At 40.3% G+C, this 20,799-nt stretch overlaps 1 protein-coding gene across 8 annotated transcripts in view; it reads right to left on the bottom strand.

The window, feature by feature from the left end:
- LOC126982467 (mucin-17-like) overlaps positions 1-20,799 on the bottom strand; it is a 170,313-nt gene that overhangs the window by 74,693 nt on the left and 74,821 nt on the right. For 2 of the 8 annotated variants that reach the window (XM_050834508.1, XM_050834507.1), the window contains exons 19-21: positions 15,133-15,741; positions 12,882-13,298; positions 5,357-9,850 (exon numbers count right to left, since the gene is read on the bottom strand). In XM_050834508.1, coding sequence (XP_050690465.1) covers positions 5,357-9,850; positions 12,882-13,298; positions 15,133-15,741 — 5,520 coding nt within the window. Of the gene's footprint in view, positions 1-1,965; positions 2,147-5,356; positions 9,851-12,881; positions 13,299-15,132; positions 15,742-20,799 lie in introns of those variants that run through there. The other 6 variants (XM_050834513.1, XM_050834511.1, XM_050834509.1 and 3 more) reach the window with 5 other exon arrangements.

Genomic DNA, 20,799 nt, shown 5'->3' with positions numbered 1-20,799 from the left:
TATAGCCACCGTTGCCAGATTGTTGTACTCAGAGCACAGTATTTACCGGTTTCTGACGCCTAACTATTGCCAAGAAACATCAGGATCTAACTCTTTTAACAATAACTATAAATTAGTTTTGTTATTGGAGCCCAGAAGACAGTTTGGGGTAGGAAGTCGGGGAATATAATCGGCTGAGTGCGACAATCTGGCAATGTTAAAGCTGTAGCTCCGAGGTCAGTTACCTTCAATGGCCCCCCAAAAACCGTCCCTCTGCCAAGTTTGTACCCCACATTTGGTGATGTTAGGTGCGCCTATTATAGTCGATCTCTGGGTACTGCTGGTGTAGCGCCCTACTATAAGGGCGCTGCACCGGGACCTTCACACACCACACACCCATCCCCTTTACTCTAGGGAGCACAGTAACCACTCCTTGTCGTCGGAAAAATCCCAGCCTGAGCGGGGCTCGAACCCGCCTGCCAGACCGCGAAAACTGCCAGCGCAGAGCTTTTGACCTCTGAGCTACGGAGTGGTGTGTGTGTGTGTGTGTAAACAGTGCTATCATTTGTGAAATTGATTAACCTCTGCGTAGTAAGGAGAAATTAATCCATTTCACATTGTGTAATTTTTATGGGCTAAAGGTTTCAGTTTTCGAACAAATCGGTTTTCGAACTGTCTTTAAGGACGAAATAAGTTCGAGAACTGATGTTCCACTATATATATATATATATATATATATATATATATATATATATATATATATATATATATATATATATATATATATATATATATATATATATATATATATATATTATACCAAAAATAAAATAAAACTATTTACTCATAATTCACAGTCAGCTAAAGACGGCTTTAAAGCTTTAATATATATATATATATATATATATATATATATATATATATATATATATATATATATATATATATATATATATATATATATATATATATATATATATATATATCGTGAGAAAAATATCAATCATAATATACAAACATACCTGAACTTATCACAATAAAAACTACTGGATATGATAAAATTTATGTGTAATTCTTAATGAGAAAAAGCTTAATAAAAATAAAGTGGGAAATATCGCTATTACATTGCCATTGCCGTTTACATGTTGATTGGAATAGTTACATTAGTAATAGTAATGAAAAACATTATTTTTTTATGGTAATGGTAGTTGTAGTTGAAGTAGAGTAAGTTGTAAGTGGTGAGGGTAGTAAATTAACTTTGTGTAATAATAAAGCACCGAACAGAAGGAAAGACTCGAAGGAGCATGAAGTGGTACAGTGAGAACAAATATTGATGGACGTATTATAGCCTAAAAGAAAAGTAAAGGTGTGGGCATAAGCTATAGCTGCGCGTGGCCTAGGTGCTCGTCTCCCTTGAACCTACTGCGGGTAAGAACCAATTGCCTGGCACACGTACAGGACCATTCGAGGGGATGTAAAATGGAAGTAAGAGTTGAGGATTGGATGGAGGAAGTACAGATGAGTGAGTATATAGATACGCATACTGCTAGCTGTATACGCAACTGTTACTACAGTTACATATCAAATACTGAGAGCGATACACCCACATTCTTCACGTGCCGCAGAGGTACTTTACGACTCTCTCTCTCTCTCTCTCTCTCTCTCTCTCTCTCTCTCTCTCTCTCTCTCTCTCTCTCAGAAAACAAAATTTAATGTCAAAGAGAGAGAGAGAGAGAGAGAGAGAGAGAGAGAGAGAGAGAGAGAGAGAGAGAGAGAGAGAGAGAGAGAGAGAGAGAGATATTACTATTACATCAAGCAAGCTGCTGTTCCTTTATAGACGTAGAAAAATAAATCACAGGTTGTAATGCAATTTCTTTTTACTTTCTAATTTGTCTTCCCTGATAGTAAAATAGGAAGGAAAAAAATCCCTTGGCAACGCTGCTCCTGTGACTTAATTTTCCCCTAAAACCGAAAAGGGTATAATACCTGATCGTAGAAGTCTTATTAGCAGAGGCGGGAGAGGGTGAAGGCAGGTGAGAGGGTCGGAATGAGCCTGCTGGTGCCTGTGCTCATCTCCAACACTCCCCGCCCCTGCCAGGACCCTACACGTCCCACACTCCGACTGACACCCGGTACACGCGGGGAGCGCCTCCTGCCACACTCTCTGCTGACGCCACCAACATGAGGCCCGTCAACATTCGAGATTTTGTTAAAGCAATTCATTTAACCTCTTGACTGCGAATTTCCTACCAGAAGACCTCGCCAAGCTACAGGAATGGATCAAAAAGTGTCTGCTACAATTCAATGAAGAAAAATGTAAAGTCCTGCACCCTGGGAGGGGATATCCAGCATACCAGTACCACATGGGAAACACTCCACTATCCACCACAGAGGCGGAGAAAGACATGGGACTGTATGTTATCAGGCTACCAGTGAGAGCCAAAGTCGTTCCTATCGCAGCAGACGGGTTAAAAGGAAAAAAATAAATATCATGATGTTCAAAGAAAAATGTCACTAATGATTGCTAATTACAGAAACTATATTCTGTTGACGAAAATCTCCACATAGGTGCCTCCCGTCAATATAAGTAGACCATGCGCGAATGCTGGATTTTTATGTGTTATAGGGTGTAGGCAGGAGAAGATGGCGCCACTATAAACACTGCCTGCGCCATGACGGGCTGGGGCAGACTACCACCCAGGCCCCTCAAGAGAGCCTACCGGTGCAATAGGCGTACACGTAAAAAAAAAAAAATAAATAAAAAAAGTGCCGAAACAGGCGAAAGCCACTTCCGGTGAGGTATATACTGGAGGCAATAGTGCTGCAAGCCTATCAAAGATCCTCCTGTGTCCACACTTTGTTTCTCTATTGTCTTATTCCCACTAGTGAGTAGTTCAACATTTTCTCTAGGGAAAAATTCTCTTACTTTCTACACCAAATTGCATGTACGTGACACAATTTCTTCATCTATCAAAATTATCACGAGTTTTTTGTAACCCGTCCCGGAGTCCCCATCTGGGGGAGGGTGCCAGGAATGTCCCCAGGATGGACCCCATTTCTTTTGGCCCCTTACACGGCCGCCTTTGTGCAAAGGCCCTGTCCCCTTCTTAAGGGATGGGTATCATCCAGTATATAAAATACAATTACAGGAACATCAGGGCTGGATGTCAGTCGTTACAAATCATCAATGGGTTATTTTGTAACCCAAAATACAGAGTAACAATGACTTTTGAGTGAAAAAAAGAATACTAGTGGCTGCATTATAAAATAAAACAAAATCACTCAATTAAAATATCAAACGGTAATGAAAACTGGGCCATAACTACAAGCAGTTGCTCAGCTGATACATGTACTATAAACATAAAAACGGCGTCGTCGATTTAGGGTTCGCCTTTTTTTTCAACTTTCCGGTTGGGCAAAAATATCATGTCACTACGAATTATATGTGCATTTGACTCCAGTACAAATTGTATTTACATGTAAATGTAAGGTCATAATCAGACATCCCGACCGCTTAAAAGCATGAAACAATAAACAATTATGCACGCTTCAGCATGAAATAATGCCAAATACAAAACACTCAGATTATATATATATATATATATATATATATATATATATATATATATATATATATATATATATATATATATATATATATATATATATATATATATATACACATGGTAGGCGGTGGCTGAGTGGTTATCGTGCGGTCCCTGCATTCACCGCGTGTTGGACGATGCGGGTTCGAATCCCCTCGCTACCACCTGGGATTTTTCAGTCACCGCCGAATGGCCTAAAGACTACCCACATGCTGTCCTGAAGACTACCCATCAACCCGGACTCTAGAAGAAACCGTCCAAGTGAATCAAGAACGAGTTCCGAGGGGCAGCATGAGTCAAGGATAAATGGCGCCACTATAAAATAAAATTGCCTGCGCCACAACGGGCTTGGGCCGACCACCAGGCCCTATATATATATATATATATATATATATATATATATATATATATATATATATATATATATATATATATATATATATATATATATATATATATATATATATATATATATATATATATATATATATATATATATATATATATATATATATATATATATATATATATATATATATATATATATATATATATATATATATATATATATATATATATATATATATATATATATATATATATATATATATATATATATATATATATATATATATATATATAGGTATATATATATTTTTTTTTTAACTGCAGTCCATGTCAATTAAATAGTAAACAAAGCAGCTCTGCTAGTCTTTTTGTAGCCCATCTGCCACTGCTCCTCACTCCTCAGCCACTGCAAGCATCTGTTTGTTTACATACAGCCGTGCGGTTGCTCGTATCCACAACCGTTTTCCATCCGTATGGATGGAACCTCATTTGAAGGAAAACAGCCAGTGTGACACCACCCATTGCGCTGTTGACTCTGATCCGTACAGGTGCGGTAAAATTTAATTAAGTTTTCGTCTATATTTTATGTTTAGTATTTTATTTATCTAATGTTGTGTCAGATTTGTTGATTTCCATTGGTTTTGTGTTTTGAACTTGTGCACAAAGTACGATTGTACAAGTTTGAATAAACAATCATCTGGGATCCAGGAACGGATTAATCCATTTTACATTGATTCCTATGGGGAAAATAGCTTTAGCTTACGAACATTTCAGGAACAAATCAAGTTCATGAGCCGAGGTTCCACAGTACTCAGTTCGGCCCTCAACGTCCCACTTATTAAAAAACACCCCTCCATCAGAACAATTTCATTCTCTTCATTGTTTCCAAAAGCCTTATTTTATTCTATCACCACTACTTGATTCATAAAAAAAAACTATTGCCTCTCTTTGTACTTTCCCAGCTATAAATTTAATTTTTCATTGACACAAACAGCTTTTCATTCCCCCCAGCTCATTACCTATCTAATGCTTCTCTTTTTTCATCTCTTTGATCTTTGCCTAATCCAGTACATGCATTTCTGCTTGCTCATATAAGGTTAGGAAACAAATTCTACCTTCTCTAAAATGTACTAATGACTTTTGCTTACCATTCACTTCCCTCACATGCCATCCAATAATAATAATAATAATAATAATAATAATAATAATAATGATAAAAATTATAATAACAACAATAATAAAAAACAAAACAATAATAATAATAATAATAATAATAATAATAATAACTAAATAATAATAAATAATAAAGAGCAACAGTAATAATAATAATGAATTAACTGCCATCAATATTACTACTATACCACTAATGAAGATAACATAATAATAATAATAATAACAAAAAATATTAATTACAATAATCTTACCTGATGATGAAGTGCTTAAGTCTGGCTGGCTGGAGGCCCTGGGAAGGTGCAGAGCAGATCTAACGGTGTACCTGGCAGGAACAGGAACACTTCTCGCAGCAGGAATATACTTGGTAGAGGCACAATACAAGGCGCTGCTGGGGGTGGTGTGCAATGAAGTGGCAGGGTCATCATCCTTGCTGGTGGTGGTGGTGACCATGGATGGGGTGTCATGTTTGTTGGAGGGAGTGATGTTTATGGACATGCTAGTAATGCCATGTACATACTTAGACACATTTCTGGGAAGGAAATCTTTTACAGTGGCATCTGCATTGGGGGCAGTGTTAGTAGTGTTGGTGGTGACAAGGTTATCCTTAAGAGTGAAGGTGCTTGCAGTAATGGTAGGAAAATCATTCTTACTGGTGGTGCAAACTTTTTCTTCACCAATAAGAGCAGTGGTGGTGATTGTGGAAGTAGTATTAGTAGCTTGGTCATCATCCTCTGTTGTGGAGTCCTCACAGAAAGTGCTTACAGCAGGGATATATGCTGTTGTGGCAGTATAGAACTTTGGGGTGGCTGGAATTATTTTGGCAGAGTCACTGAACATTTTATCAGAAGTGATAGTTTTGGCTATGGTGGCGGTGATGATTGGAGTACTGGTACATTTCTTGGTACTGGTTGTGGGAAAAGTGATGGTGGTGGTAGTGGTGGTCACTGGGGTGCTGGTGTAGTTCCTGGCAATGGTGGTGATAGGTGGAAAGACCTTTGTTATGATAGGCATGTGCTTGGCTATGTCAGGATGAATTACATTGCTGATAGAGGACTCCTTGAGGGCAGCACTTCTGTAACCTCTGGCACCACTAGTGCTAATCTTAGCTGGGGAACCACTCTGAGTGTCATATGAAACTTTTTTGGGGGAAACAGGGACCCATGGCGGGATTCTAGATGTATTTTCTGGTAAAATCTGATACCCTCTAGGGGCTATGGGAACTTTTTCTGAGGACACAGTAGAACCTGTAGCCACAGATGGGATTTCTGAAGTAGCTGGGTCTTTTACTGGAGATGCAGAAGCCTGTTTGTTGAAAGTTTGGCCATTGTTATAGTAATCAAAATTTTTCAAAACTGGGCAATCTTCAATGGTACTAGGCTTCTCTGGGGAATTTGGACCCAAGCTGTTGGCATTTGAAGCTTTCTCTGTGGAACTGAAAGCACATTTGGGGTTGTCAACAGTTTTTTCTGGTGAAAAACAAGTCTTTGGCAGATGAATAGGGGACCATATAGGATTAACAAGAGATTTTTCTGGGGAAGATTGACTCTTACTCTTTGGGGGGGACACAGGAGACCATCTACGGCTGCCAGACACATTTCCTATGTAGAGCGGGTTCTTTTCAGGTAAAATAGGAGACCATTTTGGGATAGCAGGGTTTTCTTCTGATGAGTAAGAACTGCTTTGAGGGTAAGCCACAATGCCAGCATGGGCCTGTTCTAGGGTGGTGGGAGAATCTGTACTCAAATCAGATGAAGACTTGCTGACAATGGAGACAATCCTGGTCGTGGGCTGGAATAATGCAGATGTGGTACCAGTGGGAACTTTCCCACTGGGGGCTGGGGCCTCATTGAAATTGTTTGGGTGACGATGAACCTCAGAAGTTCCAGGGTCTTCCATGCTGCTTCCTGAGAATGATCTTATAAAGGTGTTCTTTGTGAAAGCAGAGGAGGTATCTTTAGAAATAGGGGTATATTTGGGAGCACTAACAGAGTGTTTTGTATCTGAAGTAGTGGTTGTAATGATTGAGATGGTGGTGGTGGACAGCCCTGGAGGAGATGGTGACTTTGTTGTAGATTCAGTAATAAAGTGTTCTTTATGTGAACTCATGGTATTATTCTTATTGATAATGGTGGTGGTCACTGAGTGAGTCTTGATGGCTGATGGCAAAATTTTGTTGGTACCAGAGCTTCCCTTTGAAGTGAATGATGCCTTTCTGGTAGGGGATGTACTTCTTGTGACCTTTACCATGTCATCAGCATCAACACCATGTGACACTGATGAAAACAAGTTACTTCCTGAAGTTGGTTGCTCTGTTACTATCTTTCCCACCAGTTGTTCAAATTCCTCATCACCAATATTCAGCAAACTCTGTGGGATAGTTGGCCCAGCATCCACACCCCAACCATCCCCAACATCTGCTTGGCAGGATATCAAGCTGTCTTTATCACCATCTGGGTTTACACTCCCATCCCTTCCTAAGTTCACACGATGCAACACAAGAGGTTCTGGGTTGTTGATGAATAGGTCTAGTGACTCTTCACTTTTCCCAGAACTCAAAGAAACTCTGTTCTTTTCTCTAGGTGAGCTACTGTTGCTGCTATTGGAGGAGTCATCACTGTCAGAGTCTGGGTACATTTTATGCAATGGAGGACGGGCATCACTCCGTTTTGAAAGAATTCGGGGATCATCATACCATGGGACAATAGTGCTTAACTGGGTCTCAGAATGTTTTTTCATCCTCGTTGTTTTATCAAACTCTGTGATGCTGCTTACGAAGCTCAACCTCTTAGGACTTCCTGAGTCTGGAGTGTGGGGCCTTGCAGTCCTTGTGTTGGCAAATGGGGCCAGAGAAGGAACAAGATCCTCATGAGTGGAGCTCAGAATGTGAGAATCTCCTGTGGTTATATGGGAATCCTGGGGCATGGGATCCACAGCTTGAGAATCAGAAAGGAGAGTGTCGGAGGCAAAAGTGGCTGTAATAATGGGGTCTGGAGCCATGGGGTATGAGGAGAGAGGACCTGAGGTGAAAGAGTCTGAGAATTGTAGATCAGGAGTAAGGGGATGTGTGGTGAAATTTACAGGGGGTGGTGAAGAGCTGGCACTGTTGCTGCTCACATCCCCACTGACTACATCCTCACTGCCCACATCTTCACCGAGTACCTCTATGCTGACCTCTCTGTGTGTCCCTTCACTGCATAAAGTGTTGAGATGCAATGAGGTAAGACAGCCCCCGCCTGTGTGTCGCCGGCGAGAAAGCAGACTGCCAGGTGTCTCTTTTTCATGGGCTTCACCACTGCTGGATTTGGTGTCCTCTTTATTTAATGTGGAACTTCTGACAGACTCTCTGGTGGTGGTGGTGGTGGTGGTGGTGACTGAAGGGACTGTGGACATTGTTGTGGAGAAAACGATATGGCCAGCAGTACTGCTGACCACTGGCTGTCCACTAGAGTGCTGTTCAAGTGATACTGGGTTGTGATAGTAATGGCTGGTTGGGGTGTTACTTCGTGTGACTGCTTCCTCTGTGCCTGAGATGACTGACTTTTTTACAGATACAGGCACCGGTGGTGGTGGCTCAGGAGGTGGCTGAGAAAGCAGCAACCTTAGGTAGGCAGAACGGGCAGGGTGCTCCAAGTTAGTGAGAGAACACTCAGGGATGATATTGCCACTGCCACCACTTTTGACCTCCTGTGCTAAGCTCTTGCTGCCCCTTATGTTCCGGTGGTACTCCTGCTCTGTAATGAGACGGAAAGAACCTGGAATTAAGGTGTCTGGGGGGCTTGATGTACCTGAAGACTTGCCCTCCTCTTGGAACTCTTTTGGAGGAGTGATTATCATCTCAGTGGGGTTTTCCTGTTTCACCTGATCTGTGCCTTGGGGCTTACAGCTGGGAGTGGAAAATGAGACATGGAAAGGTGTTGGGGTTGAGTTGGAAGGAAGAACTGAAGGTGAGGAAGAGGAGAGGGTTGTGAGTTGATCAGAGGAAAGAGTACAAGGTGGGGCAGAAGGCAAAACTGAGGAAGGGGCAGGAAGAGAAGATGAAAGTATATTGGAAAGATGATTAGGGGACAGAGCAGTAGGAGAGGTTGGGAGAAGGGTAGGAGGGGAGGTGGGGGTGATGACAGAAGCCGAGGAAACAGCTCCTGATTTATCCACTGGGAAAGTCTCTTCTTCAAGGGAAAAGCTCCTTTGGAAAAGATCTGGCTGCAAAGCATCAGTGCTAAGCTGCATCTCTAAGCAGTGCCCTTCCAGGTTCTGCAGTGTTTTCTGAGGAAGATGATCACTTGTCCATGCTACTTGGCCTGCACCAAGGCATCTCAGTACACGGTCCAGCATGGTGTCCTTGGGTAGTCGAGGTGGTTGAGGAGTGCCAACCATGGAATTGCGGCTTGGTAGACTCTCAACAGACCCATGACATGGTGCCAGTGATGAAGTACAGGATGACCAGGAGGCGTGGTCACCAGTTTCCATGGAAGAGGAGACAGGGCCTCCTAGTGCCCTGGACCACCGAGGGGCAGCAACACAGTCCTGGATGGTGGGGCGTGTGGGGCGGTGGAGTGAGGCACAGGTATGATAAGAACTGAGGGAGTCCCCTGAAGAACAGGTGTTGTTATTAATGCTGTGGACTGGGTGTGTGGAGCAAATCCGGCCAGGCACAGCAGTAGGGGAAGTGTCCTCAGGCAAAGATCTGCTCCACACCAGGCTGTGGCGAGGGGCAGGCTGAGGAGTTGCTTCGCTCTTTCCTAGTGCTGTGAAGAGAGAGTTAAGGGCAACGTGACACAGAGAAGCATATTCTAAAATTGCCTGCCACCTCGTGAATATTAGCATTCTTCATTCACTCACAGGAAATACACTTGTGCTCAGGCTTTCAATGTCAAACCACACATCACATAACACATTTTATAACTGTCCCTGCTTCTCCTACTACACTCAGCTTTTTTAACATTATAACCGTCTCAACTTCAAAACTGATGGTATAATCAACACCTTTTTGTCCCATCTACAGCACATGCATTGAAAGATAACCCAAAACAAAGAAATAAAGGCAGGGACCACAAGATCAAAAAAATATAAGAGATTAGCAAAAAAATTAAAAAGGCAGGTAAGATGAGCAGCATGATTACCCATGAAAAATGTTTGAACAGTCCAGTATCAGGATATTGGGTCTCTCTCTCTCTCTCTCTCTCTCTCTCTCTCTCTCTCTCTCTCTCTCTCTCTCTCTCTCTCTCTCTCTCTCTCTCTCTCTCTCATTAGTAAATTTCCTGACAAAAACCAGATTCTTCAAATTCTATCAGTCTATATCTCTGATGCCCTGCTCCCTCACTGGAACTTCCCTCCTGGAGATGGCTGTGGCAGAAGTGTCTCTATCTCTCCTTGTTCTGGCATGCCCTCTCAGCACACTCAATCCTGCTACTTCCAACTCTCTCGTTCCAATACTCGCTCATCCTATTGATTCACTTCACAGGTGGTCTTCCCATGACACCCTCCCTCAGTCCTTCCCTCATACACTCTCTTCAGAAATTCATTCTCCCCCATTCTCGTCACATGTCCAACCTATCTCAGAGCACCACACTTCACCCACTCCACCACTCTACCCACTCCTTTCACTGTCGCACCCATACCAAGCCTCTGATACATGCTTTCATTACTTTCTCCACCCCATCCTGAAACACAACATGCACCTCTTGTATAACTTATTTCCACTGCACAAATTCTCAATTGCTGTGCTATGTTCCTTCAAATTGGTAAAAAAATAAAAGGTTCGATTACGAAATGCATGGCGAGAAACTCAAAAGCGTTCAGTGTGCCAAGGGTCTGGATGTCAAAATTGTGTCAAACCTCAGATTTTAACCGCAATGCATCTACGCAGCAAACAAAGCGAACAGAATGCTGGGCTTCGTTAATAGAAATTTCTCATTCAGGAAAAAAATATGTAATACCTCCACTGTACAATAGTTTAGTCAGACCCCATTTGGAATATGCAGTACAGTTTTGGTCTTCCCACCACACAATGGACATTGCTAAATTAGGTGTTCAGCATAGGGCAAAAGATGGTCACTTCCTTACACAACAAGCCTTACGACAAAAAGCGATCATCCTTTAAGCTGTTCTCTCTTGAGAAATATCATCTCCAAGGAAAACTGATTGAACGTTTCAAAATATTCAATAGTTTTGTGAATGTGGACAAATACAAATTGCTTTTGATCAATGACATGTTCTTAGTGAGAAATAATGGCAAAAAAATTGGGTGTAAACAAATAAATTCAGACCAACAAATTTTTCTTCACCAAACTTGTACTGTGAGAATGGAATAAATTCCCACCTTCAGTGGTCCAGTACGATTAATTCATTTAAAAACAAGCTCGACCAACACTTCCTTCAACTTGATATTCAATGAAGTTGAAAAGCAAAATTTTGATGGAGTTAAATTTCATATGATTTCACTTAGGTTTGAGGACAGACCCCATTCCTGCAATTAAAGGAGTGAGAGAGCAACCAAAAAAGGAAGTCAGATTAGGCTTGAGAGGTGGTGAATGCAAGCTCCCTCCCACCTGCAGTGTTTCAATGCAACATAATCAATTTAAAGAAACTTGATCGCCACTTTCTACATTTTAATATTTCCCAAGGCAGAAATGCAACATGTTGGTGCCCATTTGAAATTGTTTTAATTTTGCTTAAGGAGACCATTTAAATGATTCATAGTCTGTGTAGACTGTGTATATATCTGAATCTATATCTATTCATATATTTTATCTCTTTTTCTCTCCTTCTCAAAGTCTTTTAACATATTAATTCAACAGTCATTTGTAAAACGTACTGTAAAAAAAATAATAAAAAAAAAAAATTGTACCTATACTGTACAAAGAAGCCAGGAAATATACACAAGAAACTGCTCAAATATCATGAAGTAACAAAAAAATAATCAGGAAGAAGCCAGGAAATACAAACACAACATTGCCCAAATATCCAAAGCAACACCACCACCACCAAAAAAAAAGACTTCAAAATGAGGCCAGGAAAAAAAAAGCCAAATACGAGTATCTAGGAGGTAAAAAAAAAAGCTACTTTCATAGAGGAGCCAGGAAATAATAAGAGGCTCAACAATACAGGTGCAACAACAAAAGGGAAAAACAAACATAGCAAATGACAATGACATATATCGGGCACCATAAATACACGCATTAGAAAATGCAATGGTCATCATTTCTAAATTTTGTTATTGCATATATAGCCACAGTACCTGTTTCTGATCATCACTTCCAAAGCTAATCCATCACACTACTGCAACCACCAGAAAAGAAGAGTAAGAAAACGATGATGATGGAAAGAAGAAAAAGAAGAATAACAACCTACTCAGAAAAAGTAATTTGCCTTTTACCTCCCCTCAAAAATAGCCACTCCAACAAAATGCTTTGTAACAAGCCCTCACCACCACCAACCTCCACTCTCCCATAAAATGCCACACCATAAAGCACATCAGATTCTCATCACAAGAAACCTTCAAACACTTATATTTTACATATACTCACATTTCTCCTGTTGAAATGCGGGGAGATAAAAATACAATAACAATTAAAATTGACTAATCACAAGAAAAACAAAACAAAAACTCTTATAATTATAATAAGAATCTAAACAAATAATTGACTATCATCTCCCACAACCAATATTTTCACTAAGTAAATAAACAGCAAATTTCATGGAATGCTTTTAAATACCTGTTCTTGATCGATCATATTTACAGCAAATGTTTACCATAAAAGTTAAAACTCATGCTACAACTCACCTCTAGTGGCTGAGTAGAAGACATAACAGTGGAAACTGATGCTTCTGTCATTTGAAGACTAGTGGTGGTGGTTGGGGTAGTGGATACGTGCTTTAGTGGTGGCGATGGAGAAGTCACGTTGTCTAAACTTAGGTGTGAAGCTGTTTCAGTCATGAGGCCCAAGGTTCTTGAAGTGGAGGGAGACCCAGCTGAGATGCAACAGGGAGGGGAAGTAGGAGCTGAGGAGGGGGCTGGTGTAAGGCTGTGGTCGAGGATAGGGGCTGTGGTGGCAAGGGAAGCAGTAGAAGAAAGTGTATCAGAAGGGTGTGCGGTATTAGAGGTGGTGTTGAGGGTGATGACAGTAATGGGCCCAGACGTGACCTCTTGTGTAAAAGTCACACCACCTATTGCCCTAACTTGTGCTTGCTGGCCTGTAAAATAATAAAATCATAACAATAATAATTACTACTAACAATATTAATATTATTTAAACCACAACTACTACTACTACTACTGGTACTGCTGTGGCTGATTTTAATAGTTTCAACAGTAGTGTTTACTGTCAAAAGAGGAATCTTCAAATGTATGGAAATAGGAATATAGGCAGCAACTAATTTTTACTTTTTTACCCACTTTAACTATTACCATTAAAATGCATTCAATACCATTACTATGAATTCACTATTAATATATTTCAATCTTAATGCAATGGCTGTAGGAGCATTATATTGTTATGCCCCTGTAATGTATTTGTATTCCAGAAAGTTCTTGTATACCCTGTCACTATCTAAGCTCAACTCTAGCAAGCACAGTTGTTCATTGTGTTTTTATTGTGATTAGCCATTTCTAATTGTTCTCCCCACATAAGTGTGTGAAAGTTTCCTGTGATGAGATGTGCTTCTTGGTGGGGCACTTTAGCGGGAGAGTGAAGGTTGGGGGTGGTGAGGGCTTGTTTTACAAAGCATTTTGATTGAATGGCCGTTGTTGATTTTGAGGGGGGTAATAAGCAAATTTCTTTTACTGAGTAGGTTGTTATTCTTCTTTTCCTTTTTTCAATTATAATCATCGTTTTCTTCCTCCTCTTTCATACATTTTTTTAGAGGAAATGGATCACCTATAAATTTGAAGAGGGACACATGCAAAGTTGGACCGAACTCAGACCCTATGAGGAATGGCAACACTAAAAAAAATCGAAACTGTCCACAATAATACTATCCTAGAATAAAGACTAATATTTGTCTCTTGCATTTGAATATCACATGCTGGATTAGCTAGTTGTCTCCAGTGTGGTATACCACATAACCAACTCCAAGCAGGCAAAGCAAATCCAGCTACATAACACTTGTCAGGAGTATGGGCAAAATTGAACCATAAGGGAGACAAACCAACTAGCCAGCAGACAAAGACATTCCCTTGGCAGACGTAGTGGGAGTCCTTAGAAGACTAGAACTTATGAAAGAACAAAAGAACTAAAGGATGAACTGAACAAGCATTTCAGAAAACATAAATAAGAACTTAACCCGGTAGCAGCGACGCGCCAAATTTGTGGCTTTACCGTGTAGCAGCGACGGGCCAAATTTGTGCCATGATATAAATCCCCCGAAATAGATGATACATAATCTGATCACAAAAGCTTACTCAGGTAATCTCCCATTTCTGACACTGACGATATTAACCCATTCACATTAGTGTATGCCACCTTCAAGCTGTCTCCTCTTCCCTTCTGTACCACTTCCTTAGGTCCATGTCTATCACTCTCCAGAAAAACTTCTTTTTCTCCTCTTCTGACCTTGCTTCATTCTTTTCATTAGCTTGATTCTTCAAGTCTCTTATCGTGTTCTTTTCCTCCACACTTCTGTCCTTTCTTACCCAGACTTTTTTGTAAGTCTCTGTTCTTGCTAACTTCCATGATTTTCCCACCGCTTCTTCTGCAGCAACTTGAGACCTAAATCTAACTTTTACTGGTCGTTGGGCTCCTTCTTCATACTTTCCAAGCCTGAATACTTCTTCGATCTCCCCTACCAGCTCATGACCTTCTTCCTGAATTGCTTCAATTACTTAACCTTAATTTCCACGTCTAGGGTTTAGTTCCCTCGCAGCTTGATGATAGTATGAAGACACGTCAGGAGTTCAGCTGTGTCCGTCCGCCATCTTGTGTGTGTGTGTGTGTGCCTGCCTGTTATGGTCGAAGGTGCAGCAAATAATGGAAAGATGTTCTAAGGAGAGCTGATATGGATGATATTGAGTAACGACAATGTACAGTACCTTTGGAAGACTTGATGATGGGAGGGCTGTCTTTTGAATCTCTCGGAGAACCTGCCCTGGGAGTGGTAGACTCTGTAGGAGTGGAGTCACTGACAGGAGTAGAGTCCGTTAGCAACACCTCAGCTCTGTATGTAGAGTCAGACCGCGTCAGGCCGGCTCTTGAAGATAAGTCTGTCTGTGACGCAGTGTACGTCCCAAGGGCAGAATCCACTTGTGAAAAAAAGTTACTTCGTGTGGTTGACTCCTGGCATGAGGTCAAATTTAATACTGAAACAGGGTCTGTCCGTGAAAGGTCAAATTTTGAAATTGTTGGATCAAGCTGTGGACTTATGGTTTGTCTGGTTGCTTGATATGTTATTGGAGTAGATTGGGATTGAGAGGAGCTAGTTTCTAAGTTCACTGTTGTCACTTCAGACTCTATTGAGTGAGACGATGGATGAGGCTGAGGCGTGGACGAAGGGGTTGCAGTGGTAGAATCAGTGGCAGCTGAGATGACAGGTTGTGAAACAAGGAGGGTAACCTTCTCAGGAATCTGGCGGAGGAGGTCAACTGCAACGCTGTAGGGCAAGTTCTCTACGCTGCGCCCGTTAATGCCAACAACCCTGTCACCTGAGGAAAGAAAGCAGAATGTAAAAGAATGGAGTAAAAGGAACTAAATAACAAAGGTGTAATTCCAATAAATACCGGGCTACCCAATTACATAAGTTGGTATTTATATATCTATCTAGGTATCTCTCAATTTACGCGAGTTTTGTGTTCCTGGTGAGTTTGGGTAAATTTCGCGTAAATTATACAATTTTTCCCATACTTAAGTGTTAACACGAGTTATGCACCAACACTGGTGTCGTGCGCATTGTCGAACAGAATCAGAGTGAAATCTGTGTGTGTGTGTGTGTGTGTGTGTTGTTTTTTCGAAAAATTTAACTCCAAATTAAGGCCTCGTGGCGTTGGGAGACGGGTCGAGGACTCGAGGTGCGCCGCTGTTATTGTTTACGTTACTTGGTCTTGGTTCTTGTTTTCCCTCGTTTGAAAGTTTGTGTGGTAATTAAATAAAGTTGCAATAACACCAGTAATCATACAGATTATTCCAATTGTAGTATGAGGTTCAATCATGCACCCCCTACCAAGTTTTGGCCTTGGTCATCGGCCAGCCATGCGCCGATAGAAAACATGAACGAGGCTTAATGAATGGCCTCTTCTTTTTAGAACACTGATCAGATCTACTTCATTGATCAGGATTTGAATCTGATATGGATTCTAACTGCGAAAATCGAACGCCTCAAGGCAGATCGGCTGGTCAAATAATGACAATAGCAGGGCATGCCGCGACTAGCCGTGTTTCTCAATAATTTTTCTTGTTCATTACCACTTTTCTACATATTTGCCTACAAACGCATTTCTACATTATCTTAACTTATCCGCTCATCATACATGACGGGTGGCGCTCTTGGGTGCATACTCCTTATAATATATAAGCTGCTGTGTGTGTGTAAACTAACCGAGTAGGAGCGCCTGTGGCTACAACTGGAGGGGCCATGATGCATGGAAGTTTGTTCATGTGTATGTACGTATATATGTGTATTATACACGTGTGTGTGTGTGTGTGTGTGTGTGTGTGTGTGTTTACGATGTTCACATGTGTGTGTGTGTGTGTGTGTGTGTGTGTGTGTGTGTGTGTGTGTGTGTTACACGTATGTATAAGTGCATGTACAGGTGTGTGTGTGTGTGTGTGTGTGTGTGTGTATAGTTGAGAGTTCACTACTTGAGTCATCAAGCAAGTTCACCCACGCGGCACAAATCAGTGTTGCCAACTTCTCATTAACACTTACGGCGGAACTCACCCATAAAAGTAGCCCCACCCCCCAAAAAAAAAAAAAAAATGAAGCTTCATCAGATGCTTCGACTGTTATACAAAAACACCTAAATAATTCACTATCCATCCTTCGACTAGAAAAAAATGCACTGAACTCAAAGAAAAATCAGTGGTAGGCAAAACTTTTGTTATTCATGACGAAGGACCCGCTGAGTGCTCCTGTGATAGTGATCTTTCTTCCCTTCTCAAACTTCCCCTAAAGGTGGATATTAAGCAGTACGAAGAGAAAGCAGTAGGGGAGCAGGGCACGAGACTAATAAAATAAAATAAAAGAAAGAGGAGGAGGCCAGGGCGAAGAACAGATCATGATGGGATGATAAGAAAGAAGAGACAGGTGAAGGGGTCACCTCACCTGACCTGACCCTCTACTTTCACTTCCTACATTGGCAGTCAGCCAACATCTCCACATAGAAGTGGTTGTTGCTGCTATGCTGTTATTACTGTCACTCTGTGTTACAATTCCTATTGCTTTTGTATTGCTGCACCTTCTCTTAAAAATAACAAAAATAAATATAATAATGATGACTATTATAATTATAGCAACAACAACGGCGATAATAATACCAACAATAATATTAATGATAATAATAATAATAATAATAATAATAATAATAATAATAATAATAATAATAATAATAATAATAATAATAATAATAATAATAATAATAATAATAATAATAATAATAATAATAATATAAACATGAGGCAGTCAAGCAATTTAAATATGAAATAGAAAGATGAATAATAATAACAATAATGGAGTGTTGTAGGATATATCGATGAATGCTCTTATTTTGCCACCAGTGTTCATTACAACGACATGAATAATGTACAGTACGCAGATTTGTTGGTGTAAACATGATAGTGACCATTACAACTCTGATGTTTTGCTAGTTTGGTACAGAAAAATGTCAATTAAGCCTCGCTGGACCCCAGCTGGCTGCAGGCTTGGCTCTGGCAGAGGCTCCAGCAGGGCCACCAGATGGCGGGTCCAGCTCAGTGAAGGACCCAATTGCGAGCCCAGCTCGCCATAGGCGAATTACACACACACACACACACACACACACACAGACACACAGACACACACACACACTTCAAGAGGATACAGTAGTAAAATATTAAAGAAAAGAGGTGATAAGGATATTAGAAAATTCAGTTTTCCAAATAGAGCTTTTGATCAGTGGAATGCATTACCAGATGAAGTTGTGTGTCAACAGCATTCACAGATTTAAAGAATTGTATGACAAAATGGTTTAAAAATTGGGACAATAAGAGCCTGCTCAATCAAGTAAAAATACAATTAGGCAAAAATCAGGAAAGAACACACACACACACACACACACACACACACACACACACACACACACACGCGCGCGCGCGCGAGAGCACAAACGAAACGCACACACACATGCACACATATAGAAAGTTTGAGGAAATAATATTATGTCAAACAAAAACTAAATAACGCATTGTAATAGTGTACATACATACTATTGTACATATTTTTACTACTCGCAATAAAGTGTCACGCCAGAGGAAATAAGAGGAAGAAGAGAATCAAGCTTATACTTATTTTGTTATCATTCACAGAGGGAGGATGTCTCCGTGATACAAACACAAGGCCGAGGAGGTGATGTGTTCCAAGACACACACTGCCGGAGGAGAGGGACGAGGACGAGGATGAAACACCGCCTCGGGGACAATGTGTTTACAACGCAAGACTTTCTTTTATATTCCCTGCCCCTTTATGCCTCTCTCCCCTATCTTCCTCCTTTCCTTTCCCATTCTTATCCCTTCTTCACATGGATAAAATATTCACAGCAAAGATATGTACTATAAAAGTTGCAATTTGCATAATTTTCGAATTAACAAGATGAACTTGTGTATTTAATTGTCAAGTCATATATCTAGGGTAATATTTCTTAAATGAATGAACAAATGATAGCAACAAGACCTCCGAATATTCATACGTATATATTGTTCTGATGATCAAAGCTATTACATGAAGTATTATTAAGCTAGAGAAGGATAATTGAATGAACAAATGATAGCAACAAGACCTCTGAATATTCATACATATCTATTGTTCTGATGATCAACTGGCGGCGTTTGCCCGGGACAATACTGCGCCATACAGAGTCGTTCCTGCCCGTGCCTACTCCTCCATTAACCTCCTTGCCTCTCCCTTTGTCCTCTACCCCTGTCAATTTTATCTTGGCCAATAAAATCCTTAGCTCTCTTTATCTTTCTCGCCAGGGGTGCATGGCTATATATACGGGCAAAGTGACCCAGGTATGTCAGTAAGGGTCGAGGGAAAGTGAGGTCAAGAAGGAGAGAGCCAGACGTCAAAGGGATGTCACCAAGGAGAGCAAAGGTTAGTTGTTATAGCAATAGTAAAAACAACGATAGGAATAATAATAATAATAATAATAATAATAATAATAATAATAATAATAGTAATAATAATAATAACAAAATAATTATGGGACAAGCCACTCCCAAGCGTTTCCATTAGTTCATGTCCTATGCCTTTAGTTTCTATGTAAACATTTCGTACACTTCTTTTTTTTTTCAATTTATAACACCCTCTACTGAACGGCCTCCTCTTGGGTTTGTTTATATCAGTTATTTCCTGGTCTGTCACCCTTATTGTCCATCAGCTGTCCTTTCTTCTACATGTTCACTAAGTACTGACCATTGTTATTTATTGATTTTAATTGCCTATGTTGTCATTGCCTTTTGTCTTTTCTCTTTCATATTTGTAGTTTTTCTTATTCATTAAAATGATTCGCAGCATCGATTTCTCCATCCCTATTTGGGCACTTCTCAAATTTGCTTCCAGAGCCTTGCTCAGTCTCTGAACCTTACTTCATAACGGGAAGAACGAACTGATTGAAAACTGTTCACTTTAAGCACACCAGCAGAGAACTACAATATGTATTTTCACTGCCGATCTAATGATCATTTGTCCTAATTATACATATTAGTTTACGGTTTCTAGAGCGTCCTCTTGGATGACTATTTGTTCAATATGAGCATTTTTGTTCAACATCTTTAGTCCTCTAATTTATATTTGGCTATATTTGTCGATATTCTGTTTATTTTTCTATCATGTGCTCCCGGGAGTCCACCATTACTCTCGCTAAAAAGAACAATCTCATCTGCAAATCGAAGATGACTTAGGTATTTATTAATCTTGTCCAGATAACGGAACGGCCATACGATAACGTTGCGCGTGGCCCTGGTGTTCATCTTCGTCACACTGACCCTTGAGCTTGTGGTGGGAATAAACCCAATTAAGGCTGATTCACACTATACGTAAAGGCTGTACCGTTCCGGACCGACAAATAGCTGGCACAGGGCAAGATAAGGAAAATAGAAAATGCTTAGCTTGCCATTACTTTTAACCAAAAATGTTTAACGGAGAATCTCCTGCTCATATGAACCTTCAATGTGTAATATATATATATATATATATATATATATATATATATATATATATATATATATATATATATATATATATATATATATATATATATATATATATATATATATATATATATATATATATATATATATATATATATATATATATATATATAAATCAAGGGTAATTTGCAGATTGTATGGCCAATTGTACTTAGCATGGTGGTGGTCGTGGCGGCCCAAGTGGGAAGTGGAAACAAGGATGGCCGTCCATCACCAGCATTTAAGTCCTACAGTGACGTTGACCAACCAGAACTATCACTAAGGCCACCAGTGCCTTCACCACTCTTAACGTTCCCGCCACA

This window comes from Eriocheir sinensis, chromosome 51 (assembly GCF_024679095.1).
Source record: "Eriocheir sinensis breed Jianghai 21 chromosome 51, ASM2467909v1, whole genome shotgun sequence".
Lineage (NCBI taxonomy): Eukaryota > Metazoa > Arthropoda > Malacostraca > Decapoda > Varunidae > Eriocheir > Eriocheir sinensis.
Note: the sequence above shows the minus strand (reverse complement) of the source record. Positions and strands in the feature narration are given on the sequence as shown.